Source organism: Lonchura striata, chromosome 5, assembly GCF_046129695.1.
Source record: "Lonchura striata isolate bLonStr1 chromosome 5, bLonStr1.mat, whole genome shotgun sequence".
NCBI classification, from domain to species: domain Eukaryota; kingdom Metazoa; phylum Chordata; class Aves; order Passeriformes; family Estrildidae; genus Lonchura; species Lonchura striata.
In genome coordinates this window covers 17,384,905-17,405,529 of record NC_134607.1, presented here as the reverse complement: position 1 = coordinate 17,405,529, position 20,625 = coordinate 17,384,905, and the positions used below count along the sequence as shown (strand labels likewise).

At 36.9% G+C, this 20,625-nt stretch overlaps 1 protein-coding gene across 4 annotated transcripts in view; it reads left to right on the top strand.

Moving 5' to 3' along the window:
• DNM1L (dynamin 1 like) overlaps positions 1–17,971 on the top strand; it is a 35,739-nt gene extending 17,768 nt beyond the window's left edge. For 2 of the 4 annotated variants that reach the window (XM_021549373.2, XM_021549372.2), the window contains 17 exons: positions 250–296; positions 1,369–1,440; positions 1,923–2,009; positions 2,620–2,782; positions 4,075–4,195; positions 4,791–4,922; positions 5,183–5,389; positions 5,586–5,706; positions 6,560–6,715; positions 6,825–6,914; positions 7,635–7,727; positions 9,518–9,574; positions 10,770–10,847; positions 13,030–13,197; positions 13,827–13,936; positions 15,116–15,275; positions 15,699–17,971. In XM_021549373.2, the coding sequence (XP_021405048.1) occupies positions 250–296; positions 1,369–1,440; positions 1,923–2,009; positions 2,620–2,782; positions 4,075–4,195; positions 4,791–4,922; positions 5,183–5,389; positions 5,586–5,706; positions 6,560–6,715; positions 6,825–6,914; positions 7,635–7,727; positions 9,518–9,574; positions 10,770–10,847; positions 13,030–13,197; positions 13,827–13,936; positions 15,116–15,275; positions 15,699–15,755 (1,919 nt within the window). In that variant the 3' untranslated portion in view covers positions 15,756–17,971. The remainder of the gene's footprint in view (positions 1–249; positions 297–1,368; positions 1,441–1,922; positions 2,010–2,619; positions 2,783–4,074; positions 4,196–4,790; positions 4,923–5,182; positions 5,390–5,585; positions 5,707–6,559; positions 6,716–6,824; positions 6,915–7,634; positions 7,728–9,517; positions 9,575–10,769; positions 10,848–13,029; positions 13,198–13,826; positions 13,937–15,115; positions 15,276–15,698) is intronic. The other 2 variants (XM_021549375.2, XM_021549374.2) reach the window with 1 other exon arrangement.
• Positions 17,972–20,625: the final 2,654 nt, after the last annotated feature.

Here is a 20,625-nt window from a genome sequence, read left to right as displayed (position 1 = left end):
ATTGGCTCAGTCATAGGTAGGAAGGTGGACCTTGTGTGAGACAAATTAGAGTAGTGAGGTGCAATGTTTCACTAGACAGAGTCATAAATCTACTTATACTGACCTATTTAGCATCTAACTGTAGAAAGCTAACTAAGTTTTTATTTTGCTGCTTGAAAAAAAAAATCTTGTAGTTTTCAGTGACCATGCCTTGGAAAAAATGTTAGTGAAATGTCTACATTTTTCTCATATATCCATTTTTGTTTTCAGAGGTAGATGCTGCAGAATGGGGTAAATTTCTTCATACCAAAAATAAGGTATGTTTACTGTCTTGATGAAGTGTGTGTCATAAATATGTTAACAGATATATACCTTATTCTGTTTTCTCTTCCTTTGACTTTCCTGAAATGAAGATGTTTACTGGTATTATTATACCTGCTGTACTACATGGTACAATATTGAGGATTTTGTGTTTTGCTTTTTATGAGTAGAATGCTTTTGAAAAAGTAAAATGTCTGTTGTGCATGTAATTGATTCTGCTGAGTTATCATAGTCCTCTTTGGGTTATTTTGTTGATTGTTCTGTTTTGTGCACTGCCAAAATTAGAATTAATGTCACAAAGACAAGGTGTAAGCACAAGTCATTTGAGTCCATTGAAGAATTGGCTACTTCAGAGGTTTATTAGAAAGCTGTGAGAAAGAAGGAAGAGCCTCATATGCATCAGGGTGTAGGAGCACAAACTGAGATGTCTTAGCACCTCAGGAAAGAGACAAAGCTTAATTCTTGCTTGAAGAAAGTAATATTTTTGTTGGCAGATAAATGATAGATGTGTTTATTATTTTAAGCTGATTTTCTCACCTTCTAGGCATGCTAAAAAATGAAGGAGAGATAGAGAGGAATATAGAGGGAATGAGTGGAAGGGTAGCTCTGTGCTAACCTTTTTTGGTTGGTGGCAGGAGAGAAGTTTTTACAAGAGTGGGAAAATTTGAAAATGAAACTGCCCTTTGTCCTCTTCAAGATGAGAAGTGGTTTAGGCCACATGTTGCTTATTAACTTCAAAGGATTACAACTAGACTCAAAATGGAATTAACTATTTGGAATTCTGTGTAGATGGACACAAATTAACAACTTGTGTCTGACATTGGTTATAAGTCTTAATAACTGCCATCTCACAGAATTAGTCAACAGATTAAATACCAATTTTTGTAATTTTTAGCACTGATCATTCCTGTTTGCATCAGTTTAAGGGCTACTAGGAATTCTTATGTATTTTTTTGACATTCTGTGTACTTAGAGATTTTCACCATCCCTTGGAGAACAGGACATTATTTTGCAGTTAAGTAAGTGAATGCTGTCTTTAATTTTTAAACTTTTTTTTTCTTCCTTCAGATCTATACAGATTTTGATGAAATTCGTCAGGAAATAGAAAATGAAACAGAGAGGATTTCAGGAAACAATAAGGTAAATCCTGTACTGTCCATCTGTTCTCTTGCTATTGATTTTCTTGCTGCTTAAACCTTTCTTAAAGAGTTTCAGCAGCTAGGAGTGAAAAGCACTTAACTGTTCTCATGAAGAACAATGGGAATACTTCTTGCTAGCTTGAGATGTTTTCACTGTGTTCATGAGAACAATTACTTCAGCTGAAAGTCAGAGAATTTTTGGTTTTCTTCAAGATTCTGTAATAAAAGTGCAAAAAATAAACTTTCAGTTAAACTTGCTTTCATTTTTCTACATACCTGGCTTTAAGTGTAATTATAAAACTGGCTGCTTACAAAGACAAAAGAATTGGTTGACAGATGGTTGGCTTTTTTCCTTGCTGTGTGTTCTAAGGTATGTGGTGAAAGAAATTCTTTTTAGTATGAAACTATAGCCTTTGGATTTTCATATGATGAATTAAAATAATCCAGGGCAGTAATTATTACTTCTTATTAATGTATTTCTAGGGGATCAGTCCTGAACCAATTCATCTTAAGATTTTTTCATCTAATGTTGTAAATCTGACTCTTGTGGATTTACCTGGAATGACAAAGGTAAGATGCAAAATGCTCCTCTTCTGACTCAGTGTGTATTTTGGAACAAGGTGTGCCTGTTCACTCTTTGCCATTGTTCTGCATTGCTAGATAAACTGCTTTCCTGGGGTTAAGTAGTGTTATGTAAATCTGACATGTCACTGTCTTCTGGGGTAAGATTTGGGTTTTTGCTGCACTTTGCTGATGTCAGAGATAGATTTGCTTATGTTTTTCCTCTTTCTACATATGAGTGATAGTAGGTGTATGGCTGCATGTTCTTTTCCATAGAAGAGGTAGCACTCCAGGTCTCAGAGCTGTACCTGCAGATAGATGAGTATTTGGCAACTTGGAAAGTCTCTTCCACATTGCTTCTCCAGGAGTGGCTACGTGTATTTTGTGGAAGAGGCTGTATAAAGTGAGGGTATCCTAAGAGAAATGTTCAGATCCTGCTTGTTCAGGTCACATACGGAGTAATTTTCTGAGACATGAAGATGACAAGATGACTTCTTTCCCTGCCCAAGCACACATCCACACCCCACTCTGCCAGTTGTGTATGTGGCTCTTGGACATCAAGCCTCATGCAGGAATAAAGACACAATTTTGAACAGTTCCATCTTGTTTTTTTCTCAAGGTTCCTGTTGGTGATCAGCCTAAAGACATTGAACTTCAAATAAGAGAGCTCATCCTTCAGTTCATCAGCAATCCCAATTCCATTATCCTGGCAGTCACAGCTGCTAACACAGACATGGCCACTTCTGAAGCCCTAAAAATAGCTCGGGAGGTGGATCCAGATGGTAAGCACCAAAGCTAACTGCATGCTGTAATTCAACTGCTTTTTAAAACTCAATCCTAAAATAAAACTGAAGTTGTTTGAGCAAAATACAGTAAGAAAAGTAAATGTCACCACATTTCCTAGAAAATGTTAGTTTTGTATTTGCTTAAGGACTTCTTGCTGCAGTCTCTGCAACTCAAGAGAATGCTGGGATGAGTCAATAACTGATAGATTTCTGGCTTGCCAACAGACCAAGTAGCTATTCTAGCAGTCATGGGTTCACTTCTCGTTCCACAGCAGCAAAATGGTGTTAGAATGTTGGGGGTTTTCAGAGTTTTAGTCATTCACAGTGGTCTGTTGGGGCAACTTCATGCTTTATTGTCCAACATTATTTCCTTTGGTAGAGAAAATATGCAATCTGCAGCTAGTAATTGGTGTCTGGCTGTTAGCTTAGTGACTTCTGGTAAGGATAAGATCAGTTTTGGTGCCCTGAATTTATGTGGGAGAACTGATTGATTTAATGGAGTAGGAAGATTATCATTTTATATTTACCTAAGGACTTCGAAACAGATCTGAAGCTACTGGCTGCCTGCTTCTTGCTTTTGCAAAGTGCTGTCAGTACCATTGACTAACAAATGGCACTGTGTGTTTTGAAAGAACATAGATTAATACACTTGGAAAATAAGCATACAGAAATTAAGCTAAAATTTAGTGTTGGTACCTCAAATTTTTATTTCTCATAAAATGTACATTTCTTGATTGTTTCAAAGCTCCAAGTCTGCTTTGCTTGTCTGCCACATAACCTTGAGGGAAACCTCTTCTGGCAGTCTGCTCACTTAAACTGTCCTGGTTCAAGATATCCCTTTTATTTTACTCCTCTAAAAATGATTGACAGTGTCTTTTGGATCACTTCCCAAAATTCTGAAATTTAAAGGTCTAGAGTGGCAGATCATGTTGCAGATTCTGTAGTAGTAATACTATATAGTGAGAACCTACAGTACTAAAGTAGCTACACTCACATGAAAGTTTCAAGACCCAAGAACTTATTAATTTTACTGAGATGCTGATTTATTTTCTTGGACTCAAAAAGTGTGTTATATTTTAAATAAAAAGTTCTTTGCAGATTTGTTTCAGAACAAGAGCTCAGGAAATATTAAGGTCCCAGATAAATCCTCTGTGTCAACCTCCTGGTTTAGATGGGCAATATACATCTATTTAATGAATTTAGGTCACTAATTCTTCATTCGCTGAATTATGAGTTTTAGTTACTCTGATCAAATCAGAAGATCCCTGTGAGTGTTTTCCTTTTGGTAGGTCGAAGAACCCTTGCTGTTATCACAAAGCTGGATCTCATGGATGCTGGCACTGATGCTATGGATGTGCTCATGGGAAGAGTGATTCCAGTCAAACTTGGCATCATTGGAGTAGTGAATAGGTCTGTGTGGGCACATTGGTGCTATTTTAAAAACTCTGTTAATATGAAGTAATGCTTCTGCTTTTTTAGCCATGAATATAGTTTGAAGAATAAGGTGACAATGTTGAAATAAACTTCTGAATAAGCAAGTGAGAAGCTTGTTGCTCACTTTGTTCTTCCACTCAACCAACTGTTAATGAAGAGAGGAGTAGGGACACTTGTAAAAGAACTGTAGTGTCACTTCTGCTCTTGTCCTCCACCTTGAGGGGTGCTTCTGTTCACAGTAGCTCTGATCCAGCACAGGTCCTGTATATATTAGTCCTAAATGCATCTGGCTGTGGAGCTGTTTGCTGTATTTTTTTTTTACCTTACTTAGGTCAAATCTCATGTAGTTTTGATAAAAGCATTGCTTACTCTGTGTATAGTTGCTGCCAATATCAATTTGTTGAGTATGCTGCATGGAGAAACAAATAAAAACCTTTAAAGTCTAAGGAAGGCAAGTTATGTGTGTAAAGCAAAACCCAGCTGTTTAATGTTCTGTCCTGAAAAGCAGAAGTGTAAATTACTTTTACTTTGCATTCAGTAACTAGTGTGTAACTCTGCCTTTTACCTTCAGGAGTCAGTTGGATATTAACAATAAGAAGAGTGTGGCTGATTCCATTCGTGATGAGTATGGGTTTCTTCAAAAGAAATATCCTTCCCTCGCCAATCGAAATGGAACCAAGTATCTTGCTAGAACACTGAACAGGTATTCCTTGAAGACATAAACTGATGTGTTAGATGTATGTGCAGACCTTTCTACCCTTAGTGTCTCTTTTGGTGCTGTGCAGTAATGCAATAAAGAAAACTGGTTGCAAACTCTGGTTCTCTCGGTTTCTGAATTCACTGTAATTTTCCCAGTAAATCTTTTCTGTTGGTGTTTTTTTTGTGTCTCTTCTCTATTTTGATGGAGATGATAAAGCTGAAAGTTTTCCTCCCTTCTAATGAGGGACTATTTTCTATTTTTAGATTGCTGATGCATCATATCAGGGATTGCTTGCCAGAACTGAAAACCAGAATTAATGTTTTAGCTGCCCAGTACCAGTCTCTACTGAACAGCTATGGAGAACCTGTTGAAGACAAAAGTGCTACTTTATTGCAGCTTATCACCAAATTTGCCACAGAATATTGTAACACTATTGAAGGGACAGCAAAATACATAGAGACTTCAGAGCTGTAAGTACAAATGTTTTCCAGGATTATTGACTGAGTGGTTTAGTTGACCCAGTGGCTCTTACTGGCTCTCACAGGCAGTATTACTACTGCCATAATATACTCAAAAATGTTTGAATCCAAGCAACTGTAAAAAAGGTTGTCAATGAGAGCTTTTTTCTTCTTATTTGCTACTTCAGTTGTTATTTTCTTCTTTCAGATGTGGTGGAGCCAGAATCTGTTATATTTTTCATGAGACTTTTGGAAGAACTTTAGAATCTGTTGACCCTCTGGGTGGCCTTAACACAATTGACATTCTGACTGCCATTAGAAATGCCACTGTGAGTGTTCTTCTGTATTTGAGTGTGTGGCTGTATGTTAGATAGGAACCTAAGGTTTAATTCTATATAAGGGGAACAACTTTGAAATGGTTCAGTGTTTTCTTGACAGATTTGGATTCATGCTAATATTGGAATTGATGTTGCTGAGAATTAACAGAGTAAGGCCACTTTTAAATTTCACAGTATATAATAAAATGTTCACTCCTTCAAGCTTGACTTTGGATGTCAGACATGTCAGTCTGCTTTTGTACTGTGTCTGTTGTGTGTGGACAGACAGGCAGTTAATGGTCTTGGAGCATGAGGTACTCTATAGTAATGATCTGTGTGTATGTTCCTATCCTCCTTTACATGTAAAATGTAAAAATGGGATTTAGTAACAGGAAAGATGTCATATTTCAGGTAAAAAATGTTATATGTGTAGCTAAGCATTGGTCTGTATGGTCATAAATGAAATGACTCCAAACATGAAACTGAACTATCTTGTTGGTATGGTAGTAGATGCCCAAGACTGTCCAATAAAGAATGGCAGTTTCTCTCTCTGAAATTAGAAAGAAAATGTATTTATCTTTATAATAGATTTCATCAAAATGTGGATCCACAAAAAAGCATTATTCAGATTTGTAAGCCCAAAGTGACATGAGTAGGTAGAAATCTGCAAGATTCTATAAGGATGCTTGTTAATCATTGTTTAATACATTTTGACTTAAAGATAGCAACTTACAGCTTTTATTTTTACATCTACTTGAGACGTCACTGTGACCTGATTTATTCTGGGCCTCATCAGATACTACTTCTTAGAAATGCATCATATTTTATATACAACCTAGCAGCTTTTTCCCTCCTTTTGAAACAGGGTCCCCGTCCTGCCTTGTTTGTTCCTGAAGTTTCCTTTGAGTTGCTGGTAAAAAGGCAAATAAAACGTCTGGAAGAACCGAGCTTACGCTGTGTGGAGCTGGTTCATGAGGAAATGCAGAGGATTATCCAGCACTGTAGTAATTACAGTACACAGGTAAAAAAGCATGCTTTACAACTGGGATTGTAATTACTGGCATGTGCATGTGGGTGTGTGATTACTTGCTTAAAAACTTCTCACAAGTGAAATTTTGGTTTGTTTTTAGGAATTACTGAGGTTTCCTAAATTGCACGATGCCATAGTTGAAGTAGTAACCTGTCTTTTGCGTAGGAGACTTCCTGTCACAAATGAAATGGTAAGTTTTCATCTACTGTAATTTTGCTGGTAAAAGTGCATGTTTTCTGGAGTCTTGATGCTTCTGTTTGCAGAGTCAGGAACCCAAGTTATTAAAGGAATCTTATTTGTTAAATTGATAGTTGTTTAATATGTGCACATTTTGAATCCTCTTCTATATTATAGATACATATAAAACAAAGGGGTGGGCTTATGGTTAAGCATGTTGTCCCCTATGTTTCAATTTCCCAAGAAGTATTTTACAAAATTTCAACTTAATATCTTCTAGTCTTCCTCATATAGGTTATTTCCCTCCCTTGTTATGGAATGTACGTTTACTGTAGAGTTCGGGATGCAGTGATGAAAATTAAATTGTAGTCCTTATTCTGTGTGTTTCAGAGACTTGTAATGCCCTTTAGCTAGTGAAAACTAAAAGTTCAGCTTGTACCTTTAAATAAATATGTTTTAATATAAAAGTCTGATTTGACTGCCTGTTGCGGAGTAAAGAGTGTTTCAGTATTTGACCCTGCATTTGACGTGAAAAGCAAAAATTGTTTTGTATTCTTACTGTTCCTCACAGTGAGCCGTCTCTCCCTGGTTCAAATATTGTAGGTGGTTTGTGGCTGAGTGGTCTTTTGCTATGGGCAGTTAAGCTGTGCTTGCCAGCATTGTAGGTCATTGCTCTGCTCTGGCATTAGGTTTACTCCCTGAATTTTTGATCTGGGAATGTCTTGCATTGCAGGTTCATAATCTGGTGGCCATTGAGTTAGCTTATATCAATACCAAACATCCAGACTTTGCTGATGCTTGTGGGTTAATGAATAACAATATAGAGGTAAGAAAGTATGTTCTCTTAAAAAGTTTCTTGTCTCTTTAAGTGAAAGTGAAATTGATAAAATAACAAAAGCTTTAACTTTCCTTGAAGCACGTTTCTACATTTTGAGGCATTAAAAATGTGATGAATTATGAATATGGTGTATACTCTAGTGATCTGTGGACTTGTAAATTTCTATTGCATATTATATTCAGGATCACAGGTTGATACTTAACTGAAAGGATTCTTCTGCCTGTTTTTCAGTCTAGAAACTAAGATGGGCATCTAATTGAGTATTGCCTATGAAATTAAATTTTTGAAGGAGAAATTTAAATATGTAGTTGTGAAATGGTGTTTCATCTTAAAGTAACTGCATTTTGACTCTGACACAGTGTATCGATAATGTTCCTCTCATTCGTGAAAGGATAATACAAGTATTATTTCCTCTGTTCAGGTTCTAATTTCTGTTTGCTTTTGGCACTGTTCTTGAAAATCTCTGTGTTACCACACTTCAGTCTCCCTGAGACATTCTCTCCATCAGTCTCCCATCATTAATCTTGTGTTTTTCAAGTCCAAATCAGATAATACTTGTTGCTGCCATCATCCTGTGGAAGCAGTTCAACAACCAGTCTGCTTGCTAGATTGGAAGAACCAATCTGGTGTTGTTGCAAAACCTCATCTCTTTGGCTAAGAGGTCATTAATACCCTTGTGTTTATCCAACACATCATTTTCATTCATCACAGAATCATAGAATGGCTTGGCTTGGAAAATCATCTCATTCCAACCCCCCTGCCCTGGTGCAGGGACACATTCCTCTAGACCAGGTTACTCAGAGCCCCATCCAGCCTGGCCTTGGACACTTCCAGGGATGGGGCATCCACAGCTTCTCTGGGTAACCTGTTCCAGTGCCATACCACCCTCACAGTAAAGAATTTCTTCCTGTGGAATATGAAATTTAAACCTACTGTCTTTCAGTTTGAAGCCATTCCTCCTTGTCCTGTCACTACATGCTCTTGGTAGTGTTCCTTTTTTAAATGCTTACATCAAGATTTCTACTCTAGTTTTAACCTTTTATTTCCTTCTATATATATGTTCTGTACTGACTAGGCATGCATATGAATTTGACTTGGTAGACTGCTCTTTAGTTCAAAAACAATGTGTATGGAAACTGCTGTGAGTACAGAAATTAAGACTTTGTGATGCTGAACATACAAAGTTGTACCATCATGTGTTACTTAAAGTAGTTCTTTCCTAATGTTTTCCTAAACAGGACATTGACATTTTTGAAGACCCAAACCATGTAAACCCAAGCCTTATTTGGTGGACAGTCAATTGTTAATTTTAAGCAAAATCAGGTATTTCTTTGTCCTGATTGCTTTAAATTCTGTTTTGCTATGAAACAAAATCTGCAGCCTCCTTCATTTAGGGCTAATCATGTGCTGGCCACAGAATCAAATCCTTTCAATTATTTGGAGGATTTACAGCTTAAGGAGGGCTATAGAGTATCTGTGCTGAGCCAAATTGTAGAGCTTTGATATGGTTTGGTAAAGGCTCAGGTTTTGATTAGAGAGTGTGTAGCAAAGAATCTTTGCAAAACTTTTATACTGAGAATTTAGTTTTGACCAGGTAATCAAAGTATCCAAATAATCAAGGGTTTCATAGACCAAGACCACAGTATTAGCATGGCACTGGATGAGATGAAGTTACTCATGTTTATGTCTAAAATGGAAGTCATCTGTAAATGTGAATCTTGCCTATGTGTTGATAGAGAATAATAGATAATTGAGGTATTGCTGGATTGTTTTTAAAGGAGCAAAGGCGGAACAGGTTAACCCGGGAATTGCCTTCTGCTGTGCCACGAGACAAGGTAAGTAAATGTTTGATTATATTTTTTACATAAAGTTGGTGCATTCTCCTAGATCCAATTTAAATATTGGAAGTTTTGATATGCTGCCCTAGTAACAGTCTTGGGAGCTTTCAGGTATTGAGTTTTTCCTTTCCATTTCATAAGATCAAAGTGGAATATAATTTTCTTAAAAAGATGCAAATTTTTGGGAGATTTTAAATCTGATATTTTGGAAGACTTGTCTATAAATGTAATAATACACTTATTACTTAAATTTCATCATCTCAGGTAAGGTGTAAAATGCCTGCAGATGTTGAAGATGGACTCAGAACTTTCATGCTTAAATTTGTAGCTGAGACACACTGATTTCAAAAGATAAACAAGTGATTTATAATATCCAGTGCCAACATAGTGACTTAGTTTTTCTGAAGTCACTCAAAACTGCAGTTTATTGCAGTCTTACTTGCTTTGAAAGCAGATGTTGGAGGTGACATTTTTGGTTGTTAATAAAAATCAAATCATGTATTCTGTCTCTGGAGCTTGCTTAATTTTATCAGGATTTGGGATTAATGCAATGACAGGAGTGGAAGAACTAACCAAATGTCACGGAAAACATTGTCGGGTTGTAGGAAAGAACAGTCTGACAACAAGCTGGAATTTTAGACAGTTATTTAATACTATGTGAATTATTAAGAATTCAAAGATAGAGACTATAGTTTAGGATCCTCATGAGGTTGTAACAGTAGTTTCTACAGCTGATAGAAATCTGTTCACTAACTTCATTACCTTAAAAAGTGAGACAAAAGTCCCAGAGTAGATCTAATACTGTTGCCTGTAATCAGTCTAAGACAACTGATGGATGAACTGGGAATTTAAGGTAGTTATCTAGAGATTGCTTTCAGTGCTCTTTGATCCTTGATTTTATTGATTGCATAGTTAAATTATCAGTGTAGGAGCTTAAATGAAATTTAAGGTCAGATAATCCAAAATACCTGTCTTGGAGATGCTTTTTATTTTTCTTTTTGTTTCTTTTATTTTCTTTCTTCATTTTTTTTTTCTTCTTTTTTTCTGCTTCTATTACTGTTTTTCTTGCAAATTCAAAATATTTCTTTTTTGGATTTTGAAAGATGCTAGTAGTATGGAATTTGCTAGGTAAAGTTGGTGGTGTTCAGTTGAACTTTTTTTTTCCCCTCCCTGCATTCTTCACCTTCCTTAGTCTACTAAAGCTCCAGGTGCATTGGCACCTGCTTCCCAGGAGACTGTTACTGCTGCTTCTGCTGAGGCTGATGGCAAGGTCTGTCTTGATTTTTCCTCTTAAGCACTGCATGCACGTTTCTGTTGTGGTGCACCCCAGGTGTAAGGAAAGCAGTTTATCCCTAGTGTTCTGTCACCAACAGTGTGTCCTATCCACTTTGGATGTCCTCCCCAGTGTGGATTACTTGGCACTACTGGTTCTTTGTGTAGTGGTATGTCAAGACATGCCATGAGGTGGCCAAGTCACTGCTTTCTCTTTGAACTCTTGTTTACAATATATTGTGGTGCAAATATGCACCTAATTTGCCTCAAACTGTTAATAGATTCTTGGGTGCAACAGTACTGTAATCAAAAGCGTCCAGCATGGCTGTTAAACTGCATGTTTTTAATGTGTTGACAGTTAAAGAAAGAGGACAGAAGATAAGCTAAAATGTGAGTTTCCTGCTTCCTGCAGGGAATCTTTACCAGGCTTTGTTCAAACTGAACCTTCTTTGTGTTGTTTCACGTAACTGTTGAATCCCTGGTTTACTTATATTTGTGAAATGTATTCTGCAATGTTTTTTAGGTGTGCTGTCTTATGTGTTAAAATAACAGTTCATTATTCCTCTGAAAGCTTTTCTGCTAATTGCTCTTGCTTAGAGTCAGAAAAGATGGGCAGTCACAAGATTGTGTATTAGGAGTACCAAGGGGACTCAAGCATTCTGCTTTATTGCACAGTCAGATTTTAATGCAAAGCTTCCATTTCTGTACTGAACAAAGTGGTTAAAGTCAAAATCTAGTCAATAGTAGAATTTTAACTATTATTTTCATCAATGTTTTAGAGATTTTGATATGCAGCAAAATTTAAAAAGAAATAAAGAGCCACTGTGAAGATAATATGACTTAGGAAGTAGCAGGAAGCTGCCATGTTTGGTTTGCATTTCCCATAAAAGCTGTCCTCTCTGAGGGGATCCATTTCACACTCTCTTGTGTAGCTTTGTTTCTGAAACTACTTTGGAGGTAGAGCAGGCCCCACAGTAACACAGAATGAGAGTGGCATTTTTGTTATTTTGAACAGCTGTCTTGCAATCTGAAATCATGCAGTGGAGCTTTCCTTACCAATAATTTTCTCTTGCTAACAGAGTTTCATTTGAATTCCGAGTGTGTTCTACAATGCCTCTGAGCAGTTGTGTAATTTAAATAAAATTTATGTGCACAGATTAGCTGGGTTTCCTCCTATATATTACTGCTGGTATTCTATTTGCTGTGCTTTGTTCCTCAATTTTTTTTTTAGATTTAAGATCAGCCTGTGGGGTTCATTGTAAACACAACAGATAAATTTAGCTTTTTTCCTCCTGTATCTGAAGCAAGGCAAGTACAAAGCCTTGAATGACCTTGACTGTTTTTCAAGCAGGAGTAGATTTTAAAGCAGAGAGTAAATAGAAGAGCTATTAGGCTTGTGGAAAGGTACAAAATAAAAATTGCCCGTCTTCTATATCAAAATAAACTTTAGGTTTTTTAATACTAATTAACACATGATGGATACCATCCACTAATATTTCTTTTCTTCAATGATTCCTAATGTTTAAGACTTGAATGTTACATTTTTTTCTCAGAAGATTTGTGAATCATTCTTTGTCTCCCAGAATCTCCCAGAATTCCCCAGAATCTCTGATCTTCACTCCAGAGGATGAAGATTTTTGTTTTCATTTGTTACAAAAAAAGCCTTCCATAAATTCTGACAGCACAAAGGTGATCATAGCTATGCTACCTCAAAACAGAATTAGCATATTTTTTAGCTGTTACTGTAAGAAACTTCACTTCATATTTAAATAAAACTTGAAGAGTTTAAATTCAAATATTGCAAGAGCTGGTGGTGATCTTCAAAATATACCTTCAGAATGATGTGTGGTCAAAGCCAAATGACTTAGAAAGACCACCCCTTATTTCAGAAGTGATTTGTTGACCCATAAAATGCTGTGGAGCTTCTCCATTTGAGACATTTTAATACCCTTTATTAGGGAGAGTAGGAATTTTAAGTTTTCATTTTACTGGTACCCTTTGTGAGCTGTAACCAGCTAAGGGAGAATAAATGTGGGGAATGTGAAGAACATAATGAAGGGAATATACCTATGAAGATCTTACTTTTTAGTGAGTTTTACCTGTAGTGATTTGATCAGACTCTTCTCTACGGTGACCAAGTTCTTATTTTGCCATGTCTTTTCAATGTGCTGTTTGTACAGAATCCTTCTGTAGGAGCAGATGCGCCTCAGGAGTCTGGAACAGGCAGCTGGAGAGGAATGCTGAAACCCTCCAAAGCAGAAGAGGTATCAGCAGAGGAAAAGTTCAAGCCAGCTGCAGCCCTACCTGCTAGTCCTCAAAAAGGACATGCTGTAAACCTATTAGATGTGGTGAGTCTTGGAAGGCAAACTCCTTTTCTTTTTAGTTTAGGCTCAGGAAAGAAAACATCTGAATTCCATACTTTGTAACTTTGCTGCTAATATGTGCTCTCTTTGTAAATAATTCCCACTATAGCAACAGGGAGCTCCAGTCAGTCTCTTCTGCTTTGCTCCTTGCCCAGTTCCAATCTGTCTGCAACCTCCCTGCCTGCTCCAGTTTCAGGCTATGATTGGGATAACTAGCTTCCTTTCACAAATTCCTGTGCAAGTGAACTCCTTGTCTAGGTAGCTGTTGGTAGAGAAACAAATCTTAGCTCAAATTCCTGCTTTTCTTGTGCTGAATTTTAATGTTTATAAGAGAGGAGAAGAACCTTTAAAGACAAAATCCACTTAAGTTAAAAACAGATGGAGATATTTGAAGTATTTGGAGAGCTTTAGAAAAAATGTAGTGGTGCCCTCTGACCTTTGTTTCACACATGTGGATTTTGATATATCTTAAATTTTATTTCTGAAGAACTATAGGTTTTAGCAAGACAGGTTGCATCTATCAAAATCAAGCTAAAAGAGCAGTAGTTAGAGTTCTGAGTTGTATTTGCAAATGAGTACAATTGGTAAGCTGAGGATTTTATTTTTTCACGCAGCCTGTACCTGTTGCACGCAAACTTTCTGCCCGTGAGCAACGAGATTGTGAAGTGATTGAACGACTTATTAAATCTTACTTCCTTATTGTCAGGAAGAACATTCAGGACAGGTAAACCCAAACTTCCTTGAAATATTCAAGGCATGCAAATATTGTGATATTTCAAGACTCATATATATGATCATGTTATTTTTATCATGTCCTTATGTTTGTAAGAAGAGAGGAAATAAATTAATTTTTTAGAAGGGACAGCAGCAGTAAAATTTGACACTTCACAGAATGAAGCAGTTTGAAGAAGCACTTGTTTCCTCTAATGGTTTCAACTTCTGTATAATAAGTAAAAGGTTTAATTATTTAGGAGATGCCTGCTTTTCTGGAGGATGCTTCAATTCAGATGGAAGATTTGCAGCAAATAACTGAAATAAATTCTAGGTGCTGTGTACCCCAACAGAATTTAGCTTTGCCATCCTGTTATTTCAAATGGGAGGGTCAAATAGGAACTAGTGTGTGTGTGTGTGTTTGTGGCTCAGTTTTCTAGCACTTAGTTATAAGGATGGAAATGGCATGAAAAAGTTTGTTCTACTGTGGAAAATGCCTTAAAAGTTTTGGCTTAAAAATGTCATACTTGTTCTTTAAAGAGGAATTCTATAAAACTTTTTTTGCTTATGTCTTTGTGGAAATGTCTAACTTCATATATACTTATATTTTTATGTATATGGGAAGTTTTGGGGGGAATACAGGAATCTGGAAACCAGATTTTACAGCAGGTTAGTGAGGCTCATAGGCATCTTAGTCTATCTAGTAAACTAATACCTTCAATGTGATTTTTAGTATTTAATGGCAGGGGAGTGCTTTGTTTAACTTAACTTTACTGCACTGCTTGTACTATGTAATATCAGAGATATTAATTATTTTTTTGCCTCTTTCTCTTCCCATTTACACATAAAATGTGGTTTTAGGGTTGATGTACTTAAATCTGTGTCATCCTATCACAGTAAAGATAGGTTGGTTTCTAATGAGCAAAGTTATTTTGTGTTTTACACTCTTCATGTTTTTTTACAATGCAGCTTTTCTATTTGGAAGAAATTAAGTTTATTTGAATTAGTCCTACTCTAAGATTGTACATGATGTTGCTTTTACTTGAGAGAGTTTTTATTTATGGTAGTGATAGATTCCTGGTAGTTTGAGCCAAGGCTATGTGTAGCTGCTTGCCCTCATTATGCATTTTTCATCTGGAACAGCCTGGTTTTGAGCAATTATCTCAAAGAAACAATCTTTATGTGCTTGCAGTGTGCCAAAGGCAGTGATGCATTTTCTGGTGAACCACGTGAAGGACACTCTCCAGAGTGAGCTGGTGGGCCAGCTGTACAAATCCCTGTTGTTGGATGACCTCCTCACAGAGTCTGAGGACATGGCACAGCGCAGGAAAGAGGCGGCTGACATGCTAAAGGTAATGAAGAGATCAGGAGCTCCTGGGAGCACTTCACCATATCAATGAGAGGCTTTTTGAAAACTTGTCTTCCTTTTTTCTTTACTGCTTTATGAGACTGTGCCCATGTATTGCTTTTCACTGCTAGAGGAATTAAATCCAATACATGGCCAGAAAGGATTACATATGAGCTTTTACATTTGCAGCTGAGCAGGCTAGATAGAAAGTAGGTGCAGTTTCTCTTTTATGGCAGACTTTTAAAACTGTGTATGGTGAAGAAGTCTGCCCTTCTTGAGAATTTAATGGCTTGCCACTTGTTTTGTAATGACACTGATTAGCTTTGGTTTGATTTTTAGCTTTGCACTTCCCAGACTGTTGCTGTTTTGTCCCTGGGAAACCTCTCCAGCATAACTAACTCTGGCTTTTGTGTGTTCCTGTGTGCAGGCCCTGCAGCGAGCCAGCCAGATCATTGCAGAGATCCGTGAGACACATCTTTGGTGAAGACTGTATCAGCCACACTATTTATATGCATTGGAGGTTACATTGGCTTGACAATTGCTAGGCATGGTATACGGAGTAGAATTTTTATTTATGAACTCTTCTTATCTGTGTACTGCAACTGTGTAAATCTGCTCATGTAAAGACAGTTGGTTTGATTTGCAAACAGAAAAATATGCTGTATTTTGCAAAAGAAGTCATATTTAATCCATATAATAAATGGCTCTAAATGTTTCCTTACCAGGTTTCTGGTGCAAATTAAAGCAGACCAAGTCTTCTGTCTCAGTGACAGTCTCATTTGAACTTGGGGAAAAACATTCAAGTTCCAGTGCCTGACTTGCTGAACAGGTTGCCTGTGGTTAAGACAGCCAGTGTAGTCTTGTGGTATAGTTTTAAGCTGCTTTTCCAATAGAAGTTTCAATACTGTGAAGAAAAGAGAGCACCGAGTATTTTCTTTCATGAATATATTGCATGCACTGTGACAGATGGAGGTCTCCATTTTATAGCACAGTAGAGATGTTGAGCATATTACTATGTATGTGTGTTCCCCCTTTTTTTTTTTTTCTCTTTGTCCCCAAATGTTTCAATGGCAGACAAAATTTCAGCCTTGATTTCATGGAGTATCATGTAGGAAGAATTAGCCTGGAGCTTGCGAACAAGAACAGCCTACTAAAAAATGGCTGCAGAGTTATTAATGTGCACTGGAGCTTGTGTATGAATGTTGGAGTTTATAATCAGGCACGAGGACACCTTCCCCTTCCCCCCCCCCGGGACCAAGCCCCTGGACCATCTGAGAGTAAATTTGCTCTAGCAAAACTGAAAAATAAAACTGGATTTCAAAACTGTCATGGGATAGTAAGTGTTTCCTTTAAAAACAGATTAAGTTGGCCAGGGAGAAGGGGATGCCCACAAATTCTGCTAATTTTGGAATGTATGACAGTGTGAAAGGAAGTCTGTGGAATTGGAATATTTATATCAGAGATTACAGTTGCTTTTGAGGAAATTTTATTGTGCTGTAAGTAGCTTTTTTTTTGAGGACAATCATAAGATTATGAAATTTTACGTTGGAAATTAAGTTGATGAGGTTTCTTTTTTTCTTCTGATTATAATTCATACAGATGATTCTTTATCACACTAGCCTTGAAAAAGTAAACATTTTAATTTTTATGAATAAAAATTTATTTAAACTCCAGCCAGCATACTTGCATGTGCTTTTCAAGCAGATTCACTCTTTTTGTATAAAGTGAAAATGTTTACTATACTGTTGCTGATACTTTAACACAACTTGCATGAAAAATAGGACACTGTTGTTAACCTCCATGGCTTGATTTTATTGTATTGGGCCATAATAATGAGGTTTTCATTACCATATGCAGTTCCTTCCCCTTGAAATTAGTTAGCAAAAAAGGAATTCCTCTGGCAAGCTGCTAAAGATTGAAAACTTAAAAATTCAGTTTACAAGCTCTGTTTAAAAATGTATTTTTTCTCATGGTAATCTTCAGTTTGGCATCAATGTAAGCACATAGAGTTAAGTCTAAAAGATGCAACTTTTGGATACTTCATGTATGATCTAAGGTAATTCATGCAGAACACAGAAATATGTGTGTGTTTTAAATAGCCTAAAAAGTCATGGTGTATGCATTACATGTAATGAATACAAAGGAGGTACTTTTATCTTGCATTGTATCCAGTGATGGTAGTTCTCGGATTTAAGAAATATGATTGAAGTGCAAACCACTTTTTAAATCAATTTGGTGATCAGTGAAAGCTTTTTAAGTTTTGTCAAAAGTATTACATTTCTGTTTGGTATTCACCTGACACCTCTCTCCCTTTTGCTTTGAACATCCAAGAAATTTTCAACAAGGTAGTGCCGTCCATAAGTAATCTGCTACCTAAGCTTTAACTCCCAAAGTTCAGTCAGCAGTCTCTTTGTTAAGAAATACTCTGGTAAAGTTTTGAAATGCTGCATAAAGCAAATGAACTTCATTTATTGAAGAAATTCTTGCAAGTGATACCTGGCTCTGTAATGTCATGTGAAATTTCCAGTGTTAATTTGGTTTCTGAAATGTTACGACTTTTTTTGTTAAGTTTCACAAAAAGTTTCAATTTGTTAAGGTTGGAGTGCCAAGAAATGAACTTGATTTGTAATCCTTAATGCAAGACTTTGAAGGTCCATGCTGTAACAATCCTGTTATTTAATAAACAGATAATACACAAAATTAATTACGCCAGAAATAATTTTGGACTGACTTGTAGTTCTGGTGGCAGGACTTACATGTACTTGTAAGTTAGTAGTATAAGTACCTATATGTGTGCAGCTTTAGTTATGATTTCACTTGTTCTCACTCAATTCTGCATTCTTGAATAGTTCCATAACTCATAATGTAGACAGGCTGCTCATGCCCACTGATAGGTTTGAACCAATCTGTGTTCTGGAACTGAGCTAAAATACTTCAAATGCTACTGTTACTACCAGGATTAAAAGAAATTAAGGGGAAGCTGTGGAAAAAAAGCCTAATGAGGGCAGCAACTGAAAAATTCCCAGATTAGACTGATGGTTTACAGCTGTCTTCTTGATCACCTTATTTAATTGAAATTTAAAAAAAAATATTTGTCACTAGCACTTAAGTTTTAGCTAACTTGCTGTCTTGGGGGGAATCTTGGAGAAAACTCCCTGTAGCCAAGTTCAGATTCATAAGTCTGACATTTTTACCTGAGCTGTTGCAGTCCTGCTGTAACTAAAACACAGTATCCTCCTGATGTGAACAGTTTGTATTTAGTAGTCAGGCTCAAATATTATTTGGTGAAACAGATGGGTAGAGGGGCTGGTGGTGTCTGTGTGCTTCAGGCATTACAGTGAAGTAAACAGAGCAAACTTTGTGTGAAACCTGCCTTTATTAATTGCTTTGTGGATGAATGACAGATGCCAGATTGGATATAGCAAACTCAGATCCTTGCTTGATGGACCACAGCAGGGAAAAGAAACAATTTGCCACTTTGTTGTGCCCATGTTGAGAATTTGAATGGAATTATCTTGGGTAATTTTATTTTTCTGTAGTTTTCTACTTCAGCTTTGAGAGCAATGGTGAGCTGGTGTTTTCTGTAGTCACTGAGGATCTCCACTGCATCTGCTTTTTGTTGGCAATTAAACATTGCTTTGAGGTGAGAGCTAGAGGAGTTTGATACCACTTGGATATGGTTTTGTGTTCAATGACACTGTTTAAACTAGTGAAGGGGCTTTCATGCTCCCATAGGTTTGAGTTTACCTGCTGCATGCCCTTTCACCCTTCTTGACTGGTAGGTGCCACAGTAAGGTTAAATTCAAGTCTTCAGGTTGTGCTGTACAAATGTTTTTGCTGGAGCTTTTTTAGTTTGTTGGTTTTAGGTTTTTTTAAGTATCTTGCCCAAATTATTACTTTTCTTTCTGCACTTCTAATCATGCATGTGTATATATACATATATAATACTTTAATATTAATTACTCCTTGTTCACATTTGAACAAGCTTGGACACTCTTTCTGATTATCTGAATGTACCTGTATATAAGAAATAAGACTAGGTTAAGAAATAATTGTTGATTTTTCCAATCCTCCTTGACCCAAGTGTTCAAGTGCTCAGTTGTGATGGCCCTGTGTGGTCATGACAAATAGTGCTGGTATCCAGCTGTTTCTCTGGGAAAAATCAGGGAAGGGTTTGAAGTGCTAGGACTTGGTCAAAGGCAAGCATGGACTAAATTTCTTGGGATTTATGAATCTTACTAGAAACCTGGCATGCAAAGAACTTTATTCCTTTTTTTGTTTCATATTGTTAAAAGTAAATTTATTCATTTATTAGACATGGACACGTGTGTCTGCACCATTTGGCGATGACAGCGAACAGGAAAGAGATCAGATGTGAAGACGTGAGTTTTTCCTGTAACCACAAAGAAACTCTCAAATGGGCTCTGTTGTATTTCTCTGGAGGTGAACATGTACTGGAATATTTTGGTCCCAGGTGCATGTTTCTGATTTGGTCTAATGCTTCTGTCAGTTAAGGAACAAGGTGGTTGTGTTAGGTGGATGAACTTTCCCTTTCCCCTTCCCTTCCCCCATTTCTTCCATGTGCTTTCTTTGAGGTAGAAATAACTCAATTACTTTTCTTTGTTATGTAATAGAGATGAGGCCGGAGATGTTTCATTATGAGATAGACAAGCAGGATCTGTAAACTGAAATTAACACTAAGAACATGCTGAGCTTCTGAAAGTACCATTATTTCAGTTTCATTGCCAGAAACTGTCATCTCTAAGAAGCAAGCCACTGTATTTTATTACTGCTGAAATCTTGAGTGATGGTGCAAATGAAATCAGCATGAAACTTATCAAGTAAAAAGAAACATTAAAAAGATACATAAAACAATAAGAAACTCCCCACCCAACTCTAGAATACACACCACATTCCAGAAGCTAAGATTAAGGCCCCTTGTGGCTGCTGTCAGTGCAAATTTGTATTGAAGATTTCATGGACCAGGAAATTATTCTCCACATGGCCTCAGAGTGAGGCCTTATCCTTGAGGGAAGCTGAAGTGCTTTGCAGTGTTGCTTTCATGTGTTTCCTGGTCCAGAGATCCTTGTGGTGCTGTTCACCCACAACTCCTGAGCAGCAGCAGCTAACATTAAAAAAAACCCTTTCATGTACATGCTCCAAATCTTCTGGTATAATGTGCTATCTTCCAGCTGACTGCAGAGCCTAAGAACTAGTACCAGGATATTCCTTCATCAAGGAATGCTAGCATGAATCCAGTCATTCACAGGACCAAAGAAGTGAAATGACTGTCACTCTCCTTATAAGTCATACTATGCACACAGAAGGCCTAAAAGGGATTCATTAGGTTGATT